The sequence below is a fragment of the Anopheles merus genome, unplaced genomic scaffold (assembly GCF_017562075.2).
Source record: "Anopheles merus strain MAF unplaced genomic scaffold, AmerM5.1 LNR4000752, whole genome shotgun sequence".
NCBI classification, from domain to species: domain Eukaryota; kingdom Metazoa; phylum Arthropoda; class Insecta; order Diptera; family Culicidae; genus Anopheles; species Anopheles merus.
Genome location: NW_024428332.1, coordinates 1 through 20774, shown reverse-complemented (window position 1 = coordinate 20774; position 20774 = coordinate 1). Strand labels below are relative to the sequence as shown.

The 20774-nt window shown below is 46.0% G+C and overlaps 3 protein-coding genes across 3 annotated transcripts; 1 reads left to right on the top strand and 2 right to left on the bottom strand.

Annotated features, from left to right (window-relative positions):
• Nucleotides 1-2702: 2702 nt before the first annotated feature.
• LOC121602994 (dimethyladenosine transferase 1, mitochondrial-like) lies at nucleotides 2703-3831 on the bottom strand. The gene is given in 3 exon segments (XM_041931741.1): nucleotides 2703-3046; nucleotides 3049-3127; nucleotides 3129-3831. Coding segments are annotated over 3 exon segments (1059 nt in total). The 5' UTR covers nucleotides 3828-3831; the 3' UTR covers nucleotides 2703-2765.
• Nucleotides 3832-3983: 152 nt separating this feature from the next.
• On the bottom strand, nucleotides 3984-6084 carry LOC121602993 (cytochrome c oxidase assembly factor 3, mitochondrial-like). Its single transcript, XM_041931740.1, has 2 exons — nucleotides 6048-6084; nucleotides 3984-4234 (listed from the first exon to the last, which is right to left on the bottom strand). The coding sequence occupies exons 1-2, from the start codon at nucleotides 6082-6084 to the stop codon at nucleotides 3984-3986; spliced, it is 288 nt and encodes a 95-aa protein (XP_041787674.1).
• On the top strand, nucleotides 5518-18278 carry LOC121602992 (F-box only protein 25-like). Its single transcript, XM_041931738.1, has 6 exons — nucleotides 5518-5628; nucleotides 7274-8288; nucleotides 16216-16269; nucleotides 16343-16769; nucleotides 16850-17121; nucleotides 17189-18278. Exons 2-6 carry the CDS (start codon nucleotides 8185-8187, stop codon nucleotides 17397-17399), a joined length of 1068 nt encoding a protein of 355 aa, XP_041787672.1. The 5' UTR covers nucleotides 5518-5628; nucleotides 7274-8184; the 3' UTR covers nucleotides 17400-18278.
• The last annotated feature ends 2496 nt before the right edge of the window (nucleotides 18279-20774 follow it).

The following is a 20774-nucleotide window of genomic DNA, read 5'->3' as shown; positions in this document are numbered from 1 at the left end:
AATCACCTAGCCAAAAAGATAATCCTTGCTTTCCCTATCCTCGTACCTCACCATGATTCTACCGCCATTTAACGGGGCCTTCGGCAACCAAACGCGTACACCATGTGCCGAACTTTCACGTCACGTCTCGGCGCGGTCATTAGGCGAAGGCCTAACGGATATCGCCACACGGAACCGGGGAAGGTGTTAATCTTACCAGCAAACAATACCACTATTGACAGTGTGGTGGTGGTTTTGCCGTCGTGCGTTGGTCAAACCGGGCCGGGAAGGATTAATGTGAGGCTCATTTAGCAACGGTGGGAGGCTTTCCTCCCCATCCAGTTGATAATAATGATGACGTAGTGCGTAGGAAATCTGTTCGAAACAGGTTTGAAATTAATATAACATTGGACTGTGTGTCCATTCGCTGAAGGTGCACTAATTGAAGATGACATGCTGGAAAGGGGCTGGTTAATCTGAACGTTGAATGATTGGCGGATTTTCATAAATGCAGGTTAATATCGTTAATTAATAAATGAGCTGTGAAAGTTTGTGATTGAATGATTACATCGATATCTCATGGAAATATTTCTGGGAACGCTCAAAATGCGGTTATAATTCATCCCATCAATGAAGTATCCTCTTAACGAGCATCCAAACCCATTTTCCATCTCTTCTGCACATTGATTAATTGGTTGATAGTTGTATAAATCAATCAATACGATAAGAGGAGCGGTATTTTGACATGGTAATCGACACAAAGAAAGGATCCGGATATATAAATAATGAGAAAGCGCCACTTGATAGGACACAATCGTACGATCCTTGGCCTCCTTTTTGCATTCAAACGCACCGAACGGCCAGACGAATCTGCTCAATGTATGGCCTATCCCAGTACCAGTGGGATTCACTCTAGCACCGCCGGAACAAGAACTCGATTCGATTTCAAATGTTGTTGAAATATTCAGCCCTCAGCAAAACTCAACAGCGGCCTTTGCTGGGCAGCAATGGCTTGCTAAAGGTGAAGCAGGAAACCTTGCTAATGTAGTTCGTAGCTACGAGAACTATTAAATTTCGCACAATGTTCCAACTCAGCTCAGTCTCAGTCTCGTTAAGTGGTACACACATCGAAACAAAAGATACATTTTATTTACGGAGCTAACATGCAAAGTTTGCCTGCGAAGAGCACATTTATGGGCTGGTGCGCTATGATGATGGGTGGTTTTGATTAGATTTTGCTGCGTATCTGTGGTTATGCCCTGTTTACTTACGTTATTAGTTGCACCAGATTCATTAGCGTCGGAGTGTACATCAAGGCGTGCGTGTGTGTGGGACGAAAATAGATAAAACGTGGCCCGTTTGCATGTGAGATTCAAATGCGAGGAGAAACGTTTGTAGGAGCGAGACTCAACGTCCCGGGACAAAAACACACTTGCACTAACGTATAAATCTTTCGCCCCACAACATGACAGAAAAAGGCCATTACACAGTCACTGCAAGCTGGACCATCTTCCACCGATCCGGCCCCAGCAGCTTGAGCATCATCCTTGGCAAAGGACCTTTCCAAGCTAAAGCCATCCTTTCCGAGTGTGCAAATGAATAAAGCTGCTTTTAGTTAAGCTCGAAGGGGGAGAAATGTGTCCCGCTTGAACGGGAGAAGCTCACAGGCTTTTTGTAACGGCCAGCCATGCTGTCGTACCGGGAAGTGGATTGTACGCGCTCTGAAAGTGGTGAAAGTGTTGAAAGTGTAAATTGTTTTCCAAGAGTTCGTTCCCGCACGTCTACCCATTCTTTCATGCACTATCCCAACTGTCTCATTAAATCGGCCCTATTAGCGTTAGCTTCGTACGCTTCGTACTTAGGTTGATAGTTTCCGGAAGTTGGTTACAACTATCGTCACCTTACGGCTTGGACGCTTGTATCAAACTGATTAAATTTTAGTGGAAAGAAATACACTTGACCCCTTAAAAGTTACGAGCAAACAAAGAACAAAAGGCAACAGTTTTGAATTTAATTAACCGTTCCCTAGCGATTCCAAGCAGTGGAAATAAGTGTTGCCAACTCAAACTTTCCACAGCTTGAACCACACTTCCGTCTTATCACACCCATGACATCCGGGATTCACATTGCATTGCAAATCAGTGCCGCGTTCCTCGTTATCGCGCTCCACGACAGCCACTAAATCATAACGCGCCACATGCAAACAAACGAGCATCGATTTATGTTAATATACACGATACGCAAATTCTGACAAATCGGTGCCCAGCAGCATATCTCGCGGCAGTGTGATGTGGTTGTTCACGTGTGCCGAGTTCCCGCCCGAAAGCCTGCGCTTAGCAACGTGCACGGCCTTTTCCCTCCTTAAGCCTTTTTTTCGGAGAGGTTTTGGTAGGAAAAGGACAAAAAAAATGGCACGCCAATTCATATCAATATGATTTTCAGTGCACTTTTGTTGACGGTTGGCCGGAACAGTCACTCACATCGTTGTGCAAATTGTAATGTGTGATGGTGATTATTCACACTGAAAGGCGCCGGTTGGATAAAAACGTCTTGTTGCTATGGATTACTTAAACTGTTGGAATTTTAAAAAAATGAAGCATTTGATGGACGTAGTTTTTACGCTGAAATCCCTTGCTCAGCTTTTACTGTCAATCTTAAGCTATTAAAGATTTGCTAATATGCCTTTTGGTCATCATTAGCGAACGCATTCTTACACTATCTTCTTCGTGATAACTAAGCATTTTTATTACTATTCACAAACAATGTCCCACAGCACCATCGGTTCATCATCGGTCCGTTTCACTCTCCCCCTGCCCATCACCCTCAACGGCAGCACCCTTAACCTTTGGCGCTCGATAATCGTACGCGGCAATTTCTGGACGCTCCCGCACCAACCCATCGTACGCCTCGACAATGCGCAAACACTCCGCAACGGAAAGCTGAAACGATCGTGCCAGCGGATCCACATCTGCCCGCTTGAACGTCTGCTCCGTCAGCTCTTCGCGCACTGCCGGCGGGTAGAGGTTGGCGACACCGCGACGGCAATACTTTTGCCGCATGGAAAAATATGCCTAACCACCTTTTCCACCGTGTCGAAGTGGACCTGCGTGAGGGGGGTTTGAAGCGGTACAATCGTCACGACGCCGTCCGTCCACCTCCGGCTTCGGCACGAACGCACGGCCCGAGATCATGAAGCGTAGCTCCGGCGTGCTCCAGATTTGATTCATCACCGACAGACGGCAGCGCTGATCGGACAGTATCGGGGCGACGATCCGCTCGGCGACCTCCTTCTGAAACGTCAGCGTAAGGCTGGCCCGTCCGTACGACCAAGCGCCCGTCCGCAGACTCATATCACGCAGCCAGTTAATGAGCAGCCGCGTCGAGATGGCAAAGGGCAGATTGCCGATCAGATGTACCGGTGCCCGCTTCCTGTCCATCCAGTCGTGCGGTGTGCAGTCGGGAAAAGCATCCTCCACCCGGTAGTCCAGTATGTCGCCCTGCACGATATCCATGCGCATGAACGGTTGCGCCACCTCGGCCAGCATCTCCATCGTGGGCATGAAGCGACGGTCCTTCTCCACCACCACCAGATGCCGGGGGTTCTGCCGGATGATGGAGCGGGTGATGCCGCCCGGTCCCGGACCAACCTCGAGCACGTAATGGTCGCGTATGTTACCGGCGGCCCGCACGATCTTGTCGGTGAGCCGCTCGTCCATCAGGAAGTTCTGGGACAGCTGCTTGATGGCACGCAGCTGGTACAGCTTGACCAGATCGCGGATGGTGGGCAACGGTGGCAGCCGGATGCCGGTTGAGGTTAGGGCTTTCGATATTTTCGTCGAAGCGGACATCTTGTGTGTGCGTGTTCTACTGCGGAGGCTCTTACAAACTAGTAACGCGAACGAAAGTATATGTAATAAAGTGGGTTTCTGAGAAAGAGGAAAAACACTGACGTAAGCGGTTTGGTTCGTTCTTCCGTGATGTAAACATCCACACTTACCCCGCTCTTACAGCGCCTTGTTTTCCACCTCTAGCTTGACCGGTTCCTCGAAATCGTCCAGGAATTTCTCCTGCTTCACCGACAGCATCGAGTAGAGGTAGATGCCGAGCACGGTGCCGCCGAGCGCGATGCCGGTCAGTTTGTTATTGCGTCGCTGGCGCTGCAACTTCTGGACACGCTGCAGGTTCTGCTGCTCGATCAGGCGCATAAAGTCGACCTCCGCCTTTTTCAGCTTGCGGCCCGATTCCTCGATTTGAACTCAACCTTCGACGGACCCTCGCTGGCGGACATTTTCTGTGGCTGGGGCGGTAAGCTGCTGCTGCACTGCAGGGAGTGTTTGTTATTTCACAACGAAAAATCACAATCCTTCTGCTGGCTGGCACATTGAACGGAGTTTGTGTGCGAGTGTGTATGCGAAGGTCTGGCTGTCTAGCGTGTTGGGCAAGCATGGAAGAGTAGCTGTCAAATTGGCGATGATGATATAACAAAGAATTTAGTCTTTTTGATTGCAAAAATGCTATGTAAAAATACGAATTTGCATGTTTTTTGTACATTGAATCGTTAGAAAAGGAATTGTTTTTGTTTTTGTTCAAAGAATGTTTCAAAATGTATAATCATACAAAATCATACAGACGTCATCCACGCGACCGTACGAAGACAGCAAAACAATCGTGGAATTCAAACAAACATGGTGTGCTGTTTTGTGGTGTTATAAAAAAGAATATTATTCAAGCATATTTCTCAGCATAAATCATTGCAAATTGCAGCATAAATGCAAATTAAAAGTAGAATCAATTTCTGTTGTATATTTAAAATTTGCAGTAAATCTTACATGGTGTAACATATTTCGACGGTCACTGTCTATCCCAAACACAGCTCCAATGGCGACTGCACGCACACTACCACACGATCAGCTCTCTTTCACATTGGCTACAGCTGATTTTGTTTTGTTTTCCATATTGCTAACGCGAGGAGCACATTGACGGTAAGAAATAGAAGCTTAGCTCATTGGCAGTTATTTTAATACACCAAATTTCTAATTAAAAGGACAAACTAACCAGCAGAATCTTTTGGTGAAGAAAATACATGGTTTAGAATGGGAAAAAAAGAATTTTATCTATTTCCTGGTTCAGCAAACGCGTGTGTTGGTGCAAGAGGAACAACAAACTTACCTGCATGTGTGTTTTCTCTCGCTGGTAGTCTCTCTCTCTCTTTCTTTCTTCCGCTCTTTTTCTCTCTGGAAGTCGCTATTGTGCAGTGTAGCGCAATTTAAATTGTGCAATTTTTAAACAGTTTTGATGGGCCTATGCTACAAGGTTTTGGTGTAGGTTTTCAATGTAAGAAACTACTGGAAAATTAAATAGTAGTCGAAAACAACTATGCAAAAGAAATAGACCATCAGAGCTGGACGAAGAATGAAGGCATTGACTCAGTGAACACGTTAGAGCGAGAAAGAGAGCGAGAGACAACAACAACGAGTTTGCTTAGAAAAAGAGCGAGAGAGGGGAGACCCCGTCGTACACAGAGCTCGGTCGAAGCCCGTGCGCTGACGACAGAGAGGACCAGAAAACGTACACAGCTCCTCTTGGACGCATCGGAACCGTACCGTAGGCGAATGTCCGCGAAACTCCACTTCAATTAACGCATTTCGGGTAAGAAAATAGTGGACTTGAGTTTTGCTAGAAAAGTGTGCTGTGTAGTGTGACGAAAGTGCTTCATTTTGGGTGGTTTTGATTGCAAAGAATCGTGTGTGTGGGGAGAAACGAATCAGAATCAAACCCCCGCTTCTCAAATAGTGAAAGGTTTTTTGTTCGTTTGTTTGTTTGAACGCCCGTTTGTATGGGGTGAAGTGTTCGTCAAGCATCGCAATTTTCTTCCTGCTCGCGTCGCGTACTATTGAACTTGTGACACACGTACACAGACACACACACACACACGGTACAGCCGTAGAGCAGCGCCATCAGCAACAGTAAAACAAAAAAGAAGCATCTAAATCCGATTGAAACGACGACGCAAATCGCTTTTTCCACGGGGAGCACTAATAGCAGCATTACGATTTATTTTGGATCACCAACGCCACCACCACCACCGTCTCGCAACGTCGCCATTACGTGTCCTGAGTGATGGAGGAGAGAAGAGGAAGGAAAGGGAGGATGGATTGTGGTTGTGGATTTGTGCAAAGTTTGTCTTTTTTTTTCGTCGATCACCAACATTTAGAAATTGGACATGAAAAACATAAAACTGCCACCACAATGCCATCGTTGTGTCTGTTTACTAAACAAATCAATTGCGTACACGCGTAGCGAGAATACGCACCAACAAGCATTCACACACAGAGGCACACTTGGATGGTGGAAAAATCGTAACAAAGAAAAACACTCGCGCGTGTTGTGACAGGTTTTTAGCAGGCACACACGCACGCACGCGTGTTTGTGTGCGTGTGTATAGGTGTGTGTTTTGGAGTCGTTCTCCCCGTCGTTGTTTTATTGCTCTCGCTCTCTTCTTCCCCCCTTGTGTACGCGCATATGCACTTCAATGGCGCAATGTGTGTGCACGTGCATAATAGTGCTCCTGGGGCAAAAGGGGCGTGGGGGTTAGTGTGCGCTAAAACCGTCATCGTTAACGGTAAACTGAGGCTCTCCCCTATTCTTTCCCGTGCTGCGTACCCTCCGTCGTACGCTGTTACAAGAGATGCATCGCGCGCGTGAAGAAGATGCACGCAAGTGCACTCGAGACGCAGCACTGGCATTAATGCTTCTTCCTCTGGTTTGCTCAAGCCATTCCTCTATGTGTGAGAAACGATGCCAAGAATAGAACCGATGCCGGCGAACGATCAGGGAAAAAAGTGGGCAGGAAAAGCCACGCAAAGTGACTCACGCGCGGAGTTGCCGTTGCGGCTCCAAAATAGATTACAATTCAAAAAAGCGCATCTGTACGCACACGAATGGGGAAAAAGGTAAACGACACCGCCAGCACAGATTTGTACAGAGAGAGTGCGGGGAGAAAAAGGGATTGGGAGAAAGAGAACGAGGGAATGCACTTTTGAATGCAATTCAGAGGAGGAGGGAAAAAGGCACGAAAGGAAACGAAACTGGATGAAAGTTTCTAAAATAGGCACGGCTAAAGTCATTGGCTGACATTTGAACGGTGTTTGCCGTTTTATGCTCGCTCTATAATTACATAAACTTCTGCAAGCGATCCGCAGGAATGTACGGGAATGTGGTGAATCGTGTTCTACTTATTTCCAATTTTTTTTAAACATATTTTTCATGCCTTTCTTCTATTTTTTCCAAACAGAATTCGGCTGGCCCATTGCTGATGCTGCTTTGCAAAGTGTGTGTGTGTGTGAGTATGTAATATGATGAAAGTTCCTTAAAAACCGCACACAAAGCACAGAGAGCGGGTCATTCGAGTCTCGATCACAGGGGTGCATCAAACCGAACCAAACCAGCTGCGAATGCACCAGCGTTAAGGAAACTGCACATTCAAACAGCACACTACGGGGTCAGTGTAAAGTAAAACAAGCGGCCTCGCTAGCAACGTATATTACACATGCAACAGCGCACGCGAAAAAGCGAAAGCTTCTGGTGTGCAGGCCATTGCGCGCTTGTTGACACGAAAAACTGCCTTTCCTGCCCGCCACTCTCGCGGTGAGGTCGTGCCCCACCGGTCAAGAAGGAAGTGAATTATACTGCCGCGAGTGAAAACCGTTGCAAATTGCCAGATTTTCAGATACACGCGGAGAAGCTGGAGGGAATTGCATCCACCGCGTAGCGGCTGCATAGAGAAAGTAACGTTTGCAGCATCATTAACAGCAGTGCCGGTGTGTTTGTGTCTGTGTTGAGTGTTTTCCTTGTTTTCCGTGGCCTACTAGCGGGCGGGTACACTGGGGTTGCAAAAAGAAAAAAAAGAAAACGTTTAATGTCATCCGCGTAGGGTTTGCCACACCACGAAATAGCGCGCGCGGTTTGTGTCTTCTGGGAAGACATTTTGCTCTGTAGTGGCTTAAAGCAGGCGGTGAAGAAAATTTTCCACTTCCGTTGCTAGCTACCGTCCAAGAAGAACGAGCTAGGCGGATTCGTTTCCATTTCTCCGTGTCGGTGGCAAAGCTTATCTGGCCAGTGAGATTAGTAGGTACGCGTGTTGTGCGCAGTGCAGTTTTCCATAAGTCGCTTGTGAAAGGTGCTCCAGAGAAACCACGCGAAAGGATGCCGTTCATTTCCAAGGATTGGCGCTCGCCGGGAGACTCCTGGGTGAAGACGGACGAGGGCTGGGAGAAGCTGAAGGTGCTGGAGTGTGTCAAGCGGAAACGGTAAGCTCTCTAGAAGCATAAGCTGTTAGTAATAAGTATCGGTTACTGTGGTTTTTTTTGTAGCGTCCTCTACCAGTCAGTGTCTACTGCCATTACATAATGGTGTGCGGTTAAGCCGTTGCTTTCCGTCATGGAAGGTTTATATGGAGCCGTTTTTTTCCTCGTTCTCTCGACACCAGACGAGACAATGTTTTGAAAACAATTTTTATATTGAAATAATAACTGAACCCAGACGGTGGTGCAATCGAGGTAAAGTTTCGTCATGCCTGCCGTCGATGCTCTTAGTCGACGCCACGGCGCGTCATAATTAGTGTCTTGGCTGGTCGTTATCCAATTAACTTTAATGACTCATCGCGCCGAGTGGGTGGAAGAAGTGGTTTCGAGCACCGAAACAAAAGCAACCAAGTCGAATAAAACGGTGGTGCGAAAACGTGTACCCAACCAATACGCCACGGCAAGATGTACAAAAATCTGATTTATTGCAATACTGTAAAGATAGCTACCACTTTTTTGACTGTATCACTTGTTTACACGCTTTTTTTGTGTATGAGCTGTCGGATAGGTTGTTTGTGTGACGAAGGGGATGATATGATTTTTATCTTCTGTTTCATTCGAAAATAAGGCAACAACCCGCGCAATAACATTTGGTAGTAGCTTATTGATTCATTACTTTTTGTTCTCAACTGTTTTCGATGTGATAAGATACCGTCAGACAATATTATCGGTCGCATTGTGTCTGATAAACGTTTTTAATTGATGAAATTGGCACATCAAACAACAATTTGCGACTCAAATTTCAATTCATTGTGCCATTAGGTAATTGTTGAATGCGCAATTGAAAAAGCAAACAAACTTACTTTTAAATCGTTCCGACATCATTTAGTTTTGTTGTGAAAGATACAATAATGGCTTCTTGCTGCACCAATAATTTGAAGCAAACCTAACTGTATCCGCTTGCGTGAAGCAGCGGTCGGTTGGTCTTATCTGTAGACGCATGCTCCATGTTCTGTAACCAGTGGAACGCGTAGTTCAATTCCAATCTCGGTAGTTTTATCGTCCATCGTGCTTGCAAGGACAAGGATGCGCGGGGACTTTATCTGGTATATTATGACCGCAGGTGGTAGGTCGATTGAAAAATTCTCCATAAAGCAATATACCGAAGAAGGTGGTTCTGAACGGAGATAATATCTCCTCCAACGTGTGTGTTTTTCATTCCAGTGCGGTGCAAATCCATTGCACTTTGTGTTTTCTCTGTGGCGCTCTCTTTGTTGCTCGCTTTTAGAGCAGCTACCTTACTAATACACAAGCGTGTAGCCACACAACAGCAACAACAATGCCGCCCGCCTCCCCATCATCAATTGGATGAAGAAACGTTGACGCCAACCAACAGTCAGTCAGCTGAGTTTAATGAACGGCCGTCGTTCTTTTGCTACGGGGAAAGGTTAGCAAATCGTGTTTCTCTTTACGCGCTTCTTCTAGCACACGCAGAGAAACCCATCTCGCGAGCACAAATTGCGGATAAAAGAGAGGGATAACACGAGCGAGAGAAAGAGAATGTTTGCGTCTCCGAAGGTTTTGTCTTTTAACGCAAACGCAAAGTCAGCTGCAAAAGTAAACAAACCTCGCACTAAAATGATTCCGTGAGCGAAAGGCACAGAGAATCTCTGTTCGGGGAAAGAAAACAGCTCCTAGGAGGGAGAGCGTTACTAATCGATTTTTGTGTACGAGCCCCCGCTGGCATTGTAATGCAAACGGGCTTCGTCAGATGTTGGATAGGGTGCATCGAAAAGTTGAGATACATGAGAGATAATCTGATTGGTACGCTATTTGAATGTCCAAAAATTATCGAATTAACTTCACACATGCAAGGACAGTGGGCTGACTGTCACGCACAGCTGGTGCATCACCCTTCCCGAATGAGTTTTCCGCCCTTTTAGTGACATTTATTACATGACCCAGCAAAAGCTTGATGACGCACTTTACAAAGACAACTCGCAGAACTCGCAGAACTGAAACAGTAAAGGTTATGATTTTGAACAGACGACTCCAATGATCGCTCTGTGAAGTGTTTTGCTACAATACGAGCTCCCAAACGATTAACAGTCCCACATAAGTACACAAATGATATGGTTTCATCCTGGAGGAACATTTTATTGAAAGTGCTCGCCATAAATGCTTGTATTTCATAAGGTGCGTGTAATTTTGGCTATATTTTTGTGATTTATCGTGTGTCTCGGGCTTACTACCTGCAAAACTTAACGACCGTTCAACGACGCTGCCACGGACCTTCGCCATCCGCTGGGTAATCGCACCGTTCCAAGTCGGCATACCAACGGAGCTGAATTTGACGATCGTGATGATAAAACCCGGGACATTCGTACACCGTCAGCGTTCCGTCCGTGTTGCACGCCAACAGCATTCGATCGGAACACTGTGCGCTCGGATCCACGTCCTGTGGCAGCAGGAAGTTACGCCGACACTGCTGACAGTGATACTGTGCTGCCTGCGGATCGTACAGACTGTGGCGTGGCTGGTGCTCCATCTGGCTGTAGAGGCTGAAATCCATCACCAATGTGCAGATCTTTCGCTCATCATCCCAGACGTGCAGGTTAGGACACTTGCGTAGCTCGGCCTGCCCATAGGTACAGCGGTAGTACATGTCGCGATGCGTTTCGTGCGGGAAGGCAATGTGAAAGCCCAGATCGTAGCGCGGACAGAGAAAGTCCGGCGTGTCCGGCACGAAGCACCACTGGGGCAGCATGAGAGGCAGGGCAGGTATGAACACGTGGTGGCGCGTTAGACAGAATGGATCCAGTCCGTAGAAGTACGGCTCTTGCATGAAATAGGTCTCGGGATGTCGGTCGTCTGTACGAGCATGTTCCTTGCTCGGGTCGCTTGTGACCAATGCTTTGGGTGAAAATGGACATCTTGGGGGTTTCGGTTCGTCATCTTCTGGGATGAAGTAAGGCTTGAAGGTGGTAGTAGTTAAAATGGAATCTCTAGAGGAATGTTCCCAATTGGTATCTTCCGTTGGATGGTTGTCTTGAGCTGGTTCCTCGTAGAGATCGGTGGTTTGGCTTGGGAAATAAGCATCATCTTTGGGAGCCTCATCAAACACAAAGTCATCGGCTAGCAGTTGAATGAATGTCTGTTCCGGTTGATAATCGTTAAAAGGGTCCTCTTGCAATTCCGTATCGCTCTCCTTATGCTCACTATCCCCACGTTCCGGCTGCGGACTAGTAGGAGAAGGATATTCTTCGGCAGTTACGCCTTTTGCTGCAGGAATCAATAAGATTTGTAGGGTGCTTCCCGGAAGAACTGTAAACATTTTCTTCGACCATTGTCGTCCATTGGTTAAGATGTTTGTATCCTTAGCCATTTCTGTTTGAGGTGGCAGGAAGCTGTCATTGTTACCTTGTTGCGATAAATCATCTTGTGTTGTTTCATTTACGGCGGGTGATTCATCTCGAACAACATTCATCTCTTCATTGTTATTGGGAATAACCGTGTCACCTGTAAGAGCTTCTTCCACTGCTACACTGTTTGAAGGATCTTGTTCTGGATTCGTCAAGTTATCCTGAGGAAGTTGGTCCGATTGCTTCATACTATCATCTGTATGCAAACTACTGCGTAAAGCAGGATCATCTGAAGAATTGGAAATAGTTCCATTTTCCTTTTCTTGTACATCATCAATTGCTGGCAATTTATCCTTTTCAAATCCATCAGCTGGTTCTGAAATTTCTGCTTCATCTTCATTTTCACCAGCTTTTCCTTTCTCTAAAACTTTATCATCGTCAGATGAATAGGATGCAATGGTCTCATTCTCTTTTTCGATCTCATCCAATACGATATCATCAGCTAGTAAATGTACCTCATAAAATTCGTCACTTGATTGGGACATTTCTGTAGTAGAATTATTTTCTCCTGCAACAGCACTCTGTTCGATATCTTCTGTAGCGTTATCGTTTTGTTGTTTCTGTACGTGCTGTTGGCTTTTATTAGCAAAATAGTTGTATAAGGATGATCCATTGGATGCATCAAAGTCAGTTAGGTTAAGATTCTGGAATGGTTCTGCAATCTTTTGCATAAATGATTCCATACTCGGAGCTGTTTTTGAATTACCTTCAATTGCAGCTGCTTTTACGACATCTTCGGAGGGCTGTGGTTCACTCGGTGTAGATGTTGATTTGGGTATTTCGCTAGTTGTGTCCGGATTTTCGGTTGTTGTTGTGGTATCATTTACATCAGCAGGATTCATATCGTCAGCTAACAGGGCTACTTCATCATAACTTGTGCCAAAGTTTGAAGATTCCGGAATCAGATTCTCCGGTTTATCAGGTGTGTTGGAGGTACTTTCATTCCTTCCAAAATCGCCATCATTACTGTCGCGAACTTCTCCTTCACTATTTGTAACAGCTGAACTTGATGAATTAGTTACATCGTCAGTTGCATTGACTTTATCGTCTGAGGAAGATGTTAATTCGCTCTCCTGTTTAACCGGCCGGTCAGCTTCCTTTTCTGTAGCATTCAAATTAGTTTCTCCATCATCCAATGGATTTGGATTGCTTTCGTTTTCAAAATCTTGCTCTGTCATATCTTCCGCTAGTAGTTCAACTTCATCAAAGCCCAACACATTCGAATCTGTACCATTGATAGCAGAATCAGTAGAATTAACAATCGACGCTGACGATACGTTCTGTACGGAATTATTTTCACTATTGTTTGCATTCGTTTCAGGACTACCTTCATCAATATTAAGCACATCTGCATCACCTAATTGCACACCGTAATTTGTTAAGCTCTCCTGTTGTGTGGCCGCAGTTTCCGTTGCGCTTTCATCCGCATCCGCTGTCGCCTGTTGCGTTTCCGTTCGGTTCGGATTGAGTGTCTCCTCGGGCTGCTGCTCCTCTGCAATTGAACCGGGAGCATCGGCCACAACGTCAGTTTCACTAATTTGTTCACCATTAGAGTCGGAGGAATTCACCTTTGAGGAAGCGATTAGCTCGTCCGTTGATTCTTCTTGTGCGTTAGTTTCATTCTGAACCGGAAACGGACTCGATGGAACTTCGGTAGAAGTCACATTTGGGGGAATGGTTGATACATCTTCCGTAATTGATTGTTTCGCTGTTGTTGGGGAAGCATTTGCTACATATTCCACGGGTTCTATTCCACTAGTAGACGCCTGTTGTTTGTCACTACCATCACTTGGCCCTTTTGCACTCTCAACAGTAGGTGAAACGGTTTGATCCGTGGAGCTTGAAGTTACAGCTTCTTCGTTCTTCGTCACCATAGTCGTCGTTGTCACGTTAGTCGCACCACATCGCTGCAGTAGATACAGCGCAATGAACACTATTCCGACTTTGATGCGCGTCGTCGTCATTTTCGTGACCAACTTCTTACACTTGTGTGGTGTTAGTTTTTTCTCCGTTGCCTGCAACCGATGGGTGGTGGTTCGGTGGTGTGTGCCAAGAACCTTGCAATGGTCAGGCACTATATAACCTTCCCGATGGAAAGGTACGTGATTCTGGGGATAAATTCTTCACCAAGCCTCGATCAATTTTAAACGAAGCCGCGTTGCATTAAAGATAAGTTAGCCAGCTTCAAGAGATAAAGATGAAAACAGTGGTTCGATAAGACTAAGTGAGTTAGGGCATGTTCATCATAGAACACGTGTCGTTCAAGGAAAATTGTTGTGGAAATATGATTTGACAATTGATTCCAAGCCGTGAGAGGAGTTAGATCTGAGTTATTGGAGTAAATGTGCGGTACACATCGTAATCGATAGTTTATTTACAGACCTTCGAGTTGTCAAGGTTCGCACTGGATCGCATTTATAGAACGTCACGCTTTCTCCAAATGCTCGATACCGTACCTTTCCTCTTTCTCTCTCAGCACTAAATTCTTGGCAAAATATCGATAGCGAACATTTTGGCAACACGCCGCACCATATCTGTAAAGTGGTCCGTTACCCAACTACTCCTAGAAGGGAACCCGTGGTGAGCCCGGATATGGGTCAAATAAAAGTAGGTCAACAGTTCTGTTCAACAGAATCGGAAATAGGAAGGTTAAATCATCAGCCCTGACAAAAAGTACTGTGGAGAAGTTACAACTAAGCGAGTAGTAAAAGCAAACCCTTAAAAAAGTGGCATTTCATCTTCTTCCAACTCGCTCCGATTAACGTTTCTTTACACCACTTCATCTGTACGCGTAATTTTGATACGCTTTTACTTTTGTTCGAAGTGATCGACGGACGCCACCTCCATTTCGGTCGGCGATTAACGTTACACGCCTGCTACCACCACCACCACCACCACCATAAGCCTCAACCCCTCAGGGTGGCTTAACGCATCAGCAAGAAGGCTTTACACAAATAAAAACCCGCCAGCAGCAGCATCAACCACAATAACAAAAAGAAAAGAAGAAAAAAAAAAAAACAGATCGGGGAAAAACAAATTACCCTCACATCCGAGAGTTAGGGTTGGGGCCTTTCTGGGCCGGTTGTTACTTTCTTTCGGGGCGGACTTAATTGCTCCCGTGGTGGATTTCACTTTCCACCACACCGTGCAAGACGTGACATCATAGCGATGGATGGATGGAGACTCGAACGGTGATGTTTCTTTGTGGCTACAAGGCTCTTTGTGGATAAGGAAAATCTTAAGCCGATGAGATGGAGAGGGGATGATGATGATGAAGGCTTTACAACAAGCGATACAAGTTTGTTGCAGTCTAAATAGTGGTAGATCAACAAAACCAGGTGTGTGATTATATGGTGTTTATGGGAGCATCTGCACAGGAAGATAGGAAGGGCGCTGGAAGGGTGAGGACCGATTTCTGTATTCATCATCATTTGCTTAGGTAACTCGCGGACTTGGTACGATCTTTTATTGTTATTTTGTTGCTGAAAAAGGCTTTTAAAATATAAGTTTATATAGTTGAGTTTATATAGTTTGAGTTAATAGTTTGAGCTTTTAATAGTTTGAGTTTATATAGTTTTATGAAAGTCTCGAAAGCCTGTATAGGCCAGCACTCGTTCACTACGTCAAGAATGCTAAGTAAAGCTTTAAAATAGCAATAATATTATCACAACCGCTGTAGTATCTGTATTCCATTTCGTTCAATTGCTATTAATATTACCCTTACTTGCTTGCTGGCAGTGTAGAAAAAAAGAAGCAAAAAGAAAGCTCTTCACCAGCAGCCGACGAAGGATAGTGATTGAATTTCCATTTCATTATCACCTATCACTTGTGAACGTGCAATTTGAGTGCAGCGATATCTTTTCCGCCCAGCACATACATCATCCAATCGTGTCGATGTGCTCGAAAAAATATAAAAAGAAAAATATTTTCCTTCCACTTTTCCTTTCCTTTCGCGTTGGTGATGATGATGCAAAGCTATCCTCCTCCAGCCAAAGGTAGGTGAACCTGGCGATGAACACGGAGAAGACTGTAAATATACGCATCCGTAACGCTCTCGTGATAAGAGCGTGGCAAATCGTAGCAACCATGCATACAGTGGCTCGCGCAAACTGTTGCGTCTCTCTCTGTAGCGTGGCGCCCAAAGCGTTCGATTGGATGTGGATGACCGGTAGACAGGCGTGTAAAATCGATGCGCCTCCGTTACGCATCGGCGATATCAATGGCAATGTTCCGTGCGAATCCACCCCACCCCCGCACAGGAACACCTCCTCCCTCCCGAATGGGGTGAGTTCTGTTGTGGCAATCCATTGTTTTCTGGAAGCTTGTTCGTTCGAGAGCCACCCGGCACAATACGTTGACCACAACTCCGTTGGATGAATTGTTGAATTGTGAAACTAATCGATGATGTTGTTGTGCTGTAGCTTGTAATGAATTGTGCGATGCACTTTTGTGATACAATTTAAATGAAGGATTGTTTCATCATTTTGTTTCTCTCTCTCTCTACTTTTCAGATGCATTTCGGAATGCAGCAGCACCAGTGACACCGAGAACGACACTGAGAATGGGTAAGTGTGGACCGTTTAGCAGTTACAAAATATCAAACTTTAATTAACCATTTACATTGTTCCCTCATTTTAGCGACAACGAAGTAGTACCGCCACACTGTCACATCACGCTGAAGTGCACCCGGGAGATTGCCGGCTTCAACGGGCTCGGGGAGGCGGTCCGGCGGCTCGATTTCCGCAGCTCGGTACGGGACGGCCGTCGGTTTAACTACGTCTGTGCGCTGCTCCGGCTGCTCGTGTCCGGCAAGGGCATCACCAGCCTTCCGGGCGGTGCCCAGCGGCTGCTGCTCCAGATGCTGGAGGAGGTGGCGACGTACGTGAGCGACTCGCAGCAGAACATTAACGTGCTGCGGGGGCTGGTGCAGCAGCTGCGCGCGCTGCTGAACCAGGAGAACCAAAAGTGCTGGGGCAAACCGCTCGGCAGCCAGAGCCTGTGGGCCGAGCACGTGCAAACCATCCAGCGCATACAGGATATAGCTAGTCAGATTGAAATTAAGGAGGTATGGAGGATGCTGGGTTGGGAAAGGGGTGTGTAATAGGGCACGCTAAACGGTTCTCTTTTCGCGGTTCGCCCTTCCAGCCCGGTCCAAACATTCGTCCAAAACTACACGACCTGCCCGAGGAGTGTGTGCGCGAGATCATACTCCGAATCACCGACTACAAGGATCTGGAAGCGTCGGCCTCCGCCTGGTCGCTGATGGCCGCCCTCATCTCCGAGCAGCGGGTGTGGCGCGAGCTGTCCCACTACCACTTCACCAAGCAGCAGATCGATGTGGTGCTGGAGAAGATGTGTCTGCAGGATACGAAGGAGCGGCACCGCAACTGGCAGGCGATCTACCACGCCTTGCGCAAGTGAGTGGCGCTTGGTGGTGCGCGTTAACGGTAGCATTGTCTTAATGCGCTCTTCTACCCCTTGCAGGATGTACGGTGTGCGGGAGGAGCTTCAGTATGCGGAAATTCTAGCGTTCTGTCGGCTGTGTCGCTGCCTGTTCTGGCCTTCCGCGGGCCATCCGTGCATCGTCGACCAGTGTCCCGACTTTCGGCAGCGCGTCCAGGAGGCGGGCAACAGCAACAGCAACGAAACACAGCCCGTGCCGCCGGCAAAGTTTCTGCAATACTTTTCGCTGTAAGCGAGTGAGGAGCAGAGCCTCTCTTAACCGAACCAGCAGAGCAAATGCGTAGGAAAAGAGAAACCATGCGCTGTTGTTGTACTTCCATTGCTGGCAATGATCACGGGCGATAGCAGAACGTTTGAAGAATCTGGTGCGCGGACGCCAACAAAGGACACGAAAAGGATCGATACCGAACAGCCACAGCCACTCTATCTTCACTCAACTACATATATATTTATATTTTTCTAAACTAAACAGAGAACCAACAAGACAAGCCGAGCAGTGTGCGTAATTCTTGTGTTCAAACGTGGCGACATCCCCATGGAGAGAGAGAGAGAGAGTGAGACGTTAGTGATACATGACTACATCTTGTCAAATCCCGGTTAACCACACACGAAAAAGAACTGACAGAGGGGTTTTAAAGCGCCAAACACAACCGACCCACAGGAGCCGGCACTGTTATAGGGAGAAGAAAAGCTTAGAAACGATCGAAAACAAGAAAACACAACTTTATATATATTCATAAAAGAGTAACCCAACACAGAGACACATATTTTGGGAAGATAAGGCGCCGGCGTGTAAGTTTTACCGTTTAAAAAGAACTATTTTCAAAAGAGCCAGCAAATCCATATTTAATCCGTTGCATGTGGACAGGAATGTGCTACAAACTATTTACCTAATGTACCGGCATGTGTTGTAATAATCAGCGGCGACCGTGTGGTTTACCAAAATCCCACACACACACACACACGACATCGGACAATACGGTTCGTACAGGAAATTCTTGAGCCCGTTTTTTTTTTCAAACAACCATTCACTTTCTTACCGATAGTAATGGTGTTGTAGCATACGTAATATAGGAATATGAATTTTGTATAGCAAGTTACTCCTTTAACCCGTATCACCACTACTCTACAAATGTGATCGATCGGAGCTATTGCAATTTCTTCACGTGTTTAGTCAGAACGGACGCAGTTTTTCTCTATCTAATTGTGATAAGTGAAAGTAGTTGGTTAGACTTGGTTGTTCAAACAGTGTTCGCCCGTTTCGTGCGTAGTAATAATGATCTTGATTCGATGATATTAACACAAAAGGTGACCGAAAGAAGGAAAACTAGAGAATGGAAAGGGATGGTTTGAAGTTTGAAGGCGAGGTTGTGTGTAAAGATGAAATTGTTGAGCAGTCAGAAGACAGATGAGTATGTAGCAATTATGTGATATGTGAAAAGCGATGCATGCGGATGGCGAGAGGATAGAGATCGGAAAAGGCAATCGGAGAGATGGCAGAAATAGGAAACATTTTTCATAAAGTGAATGTTAGTTTTTTAGCATTGCAACATTGCATTCATTTTATGTACAGAGATGAACGAACCTAGCTTTTTGGGACGTTTTGTGCGGACTCTTTCGAACGCGGTTAGCTTAGCGTACACATCGAACGTACTCGAAGTAGATGCTACTGCTGTGAAGAAGCACTCGATGGCGTACCGTATCGATAGCTAATTTAATTTCCCGTTCCTGACTCGTTCAACTATTTTACATGCGATGCGCAATACTGGTGGACGGCGGGAAGGAGCAGCATCCTCAAATCCGATATCATATCTCGTAGAATAAGCATAAATATCGTTTGATTTCACTGATAGTATAAACAATTATTTCAATTCTCTTCTTCGACAGTTCGAGGACGGATTCCCCCCCCCCCTCACCAGATTCAGTGTTCCGCTGTGTCCGTGTTTGATAGTGTATGCATCGTTGGAATTATAGATTCCCTTCATTTCTCGTTCAATGGAAGCAAATCGACACAAAACACGCTTAGTAGAATTCCATGTAGCAGCAGCTCTGGCGGGATGGGTAAAAGTCCCGCGCCGAGCGTCGTATATAGGACAGGGATGGAGTTGAGCTGATGGAAGCAAAGAAAAGCTTAACTGGAACGTACTGGCTGGCGATGAGCGATGCGCCGAGGGAAAGCTAAGTAGGACGTAACTTACTCAAGTAATGGAAGCAAAATATCACTACAGACAAGTGAAGAATTTTAAGTAAATCTATTACGATATTAAAAACGTTGCTTTTTTACTTGATGGGTTCCGAAAAGTATTAAATTTGGGGGTTTTTTATATCATTTTTGCTAAAATAGCGCTGTATTGCTGTATGCTTCCAATTTTCTTAACAGCTATTTCAAACGGCTACAGTAGAGGGTCACTTAACGTACGCTCAGCTTGAAAAAGAATGACTTAAATTGATTATATGATGAGATTTTCCGGTTTTTCTTTCTTAAATGTAATGGTTTTAGCATAAAATTGTCAAAAAACTTTTTTTTTTCACAAATTAAGCTTGTTTTTTGAAATTTATCGCTGATTAGACTGTCATCAAAATGTCCACACCATCGATGGGGCGATTCCACTGTGCCTACCGAGCTGTCATCCCGTTTGTTTCCAACAAATCGGTAAACTCGGATTCGTGCGTCAACTCCGGTCGGGTGGTTCGGGAAAACTTTGGGAAAGCCAAACTCGCGGAAAAGCCAGAGCAAAAGCCGCCGTTCGGTCAAAAGTGAGAGCGAGCGAGCGAGAGCACAGCCAAGTGCGTCTTGCAGGGAAAAAGTCATTCTTCACAGCATCGCATCCCGCGAGTTGAAAAACCCCCCGTCTGTGCGTGTGTGGTGAGTGTGAAGTTTTTCCGCGTGCCAAACGTGAAAGGTGAAAGTTTGCGTGTCGAGAGAAAACACACACCTCGGGAAGGCAAAACCCCGTGTTCCGGGATCCGAGTGTCCGTGCGCGACGTCAGCATCCAAAGTGCTCGAGGATTCGAACAAGTTCCGAAACAAATCGTTCTAGCATCCTCACCGGAATGGCTGCTGCACCCGTTATCATTCCATCGGTCGCGAAGCATACCTCGACGGTAAGTTGGGGGTGGGAGGGTTTGTCACAGCCTAATCACGGATCAGCACTCCCTCCGTGTGGAGAAAAAAAAAAAAAACACAGCAAACTGCTGCAACATGCAAAACACATATGCTCCCCTACCCACGATCGATGTTTTGATGAACCTGCTTCTTATCGCACCTTTTTCTTCTTCCCTTTCTCTAACCCTCTCTCTCTCTCTCTTTTGTATTTTATGTTGCAGCTAATCTTCCTTCATGGCCTTGGCGATAGGGGAGGTGTACCTTGTATATGACGGGAGGGAGGGATGGTAGAACCCGGGTGAAACGAGTGCCTATGGGAAAAATAAAATTACCCCACAAGCGATTAGCAAACAACGCCTGAGAGCATTGTCCACCGACGGGGGCACACAGAAGCGGGGGAAACGCGTGGTGTGTGTTAAAACGTGCGGCAAAATGCACGGTGTAATAGCCGTGGTGTGAAGGAAAGGAAAAATCAATTTTCCAACGTTACTTCCCATCCTC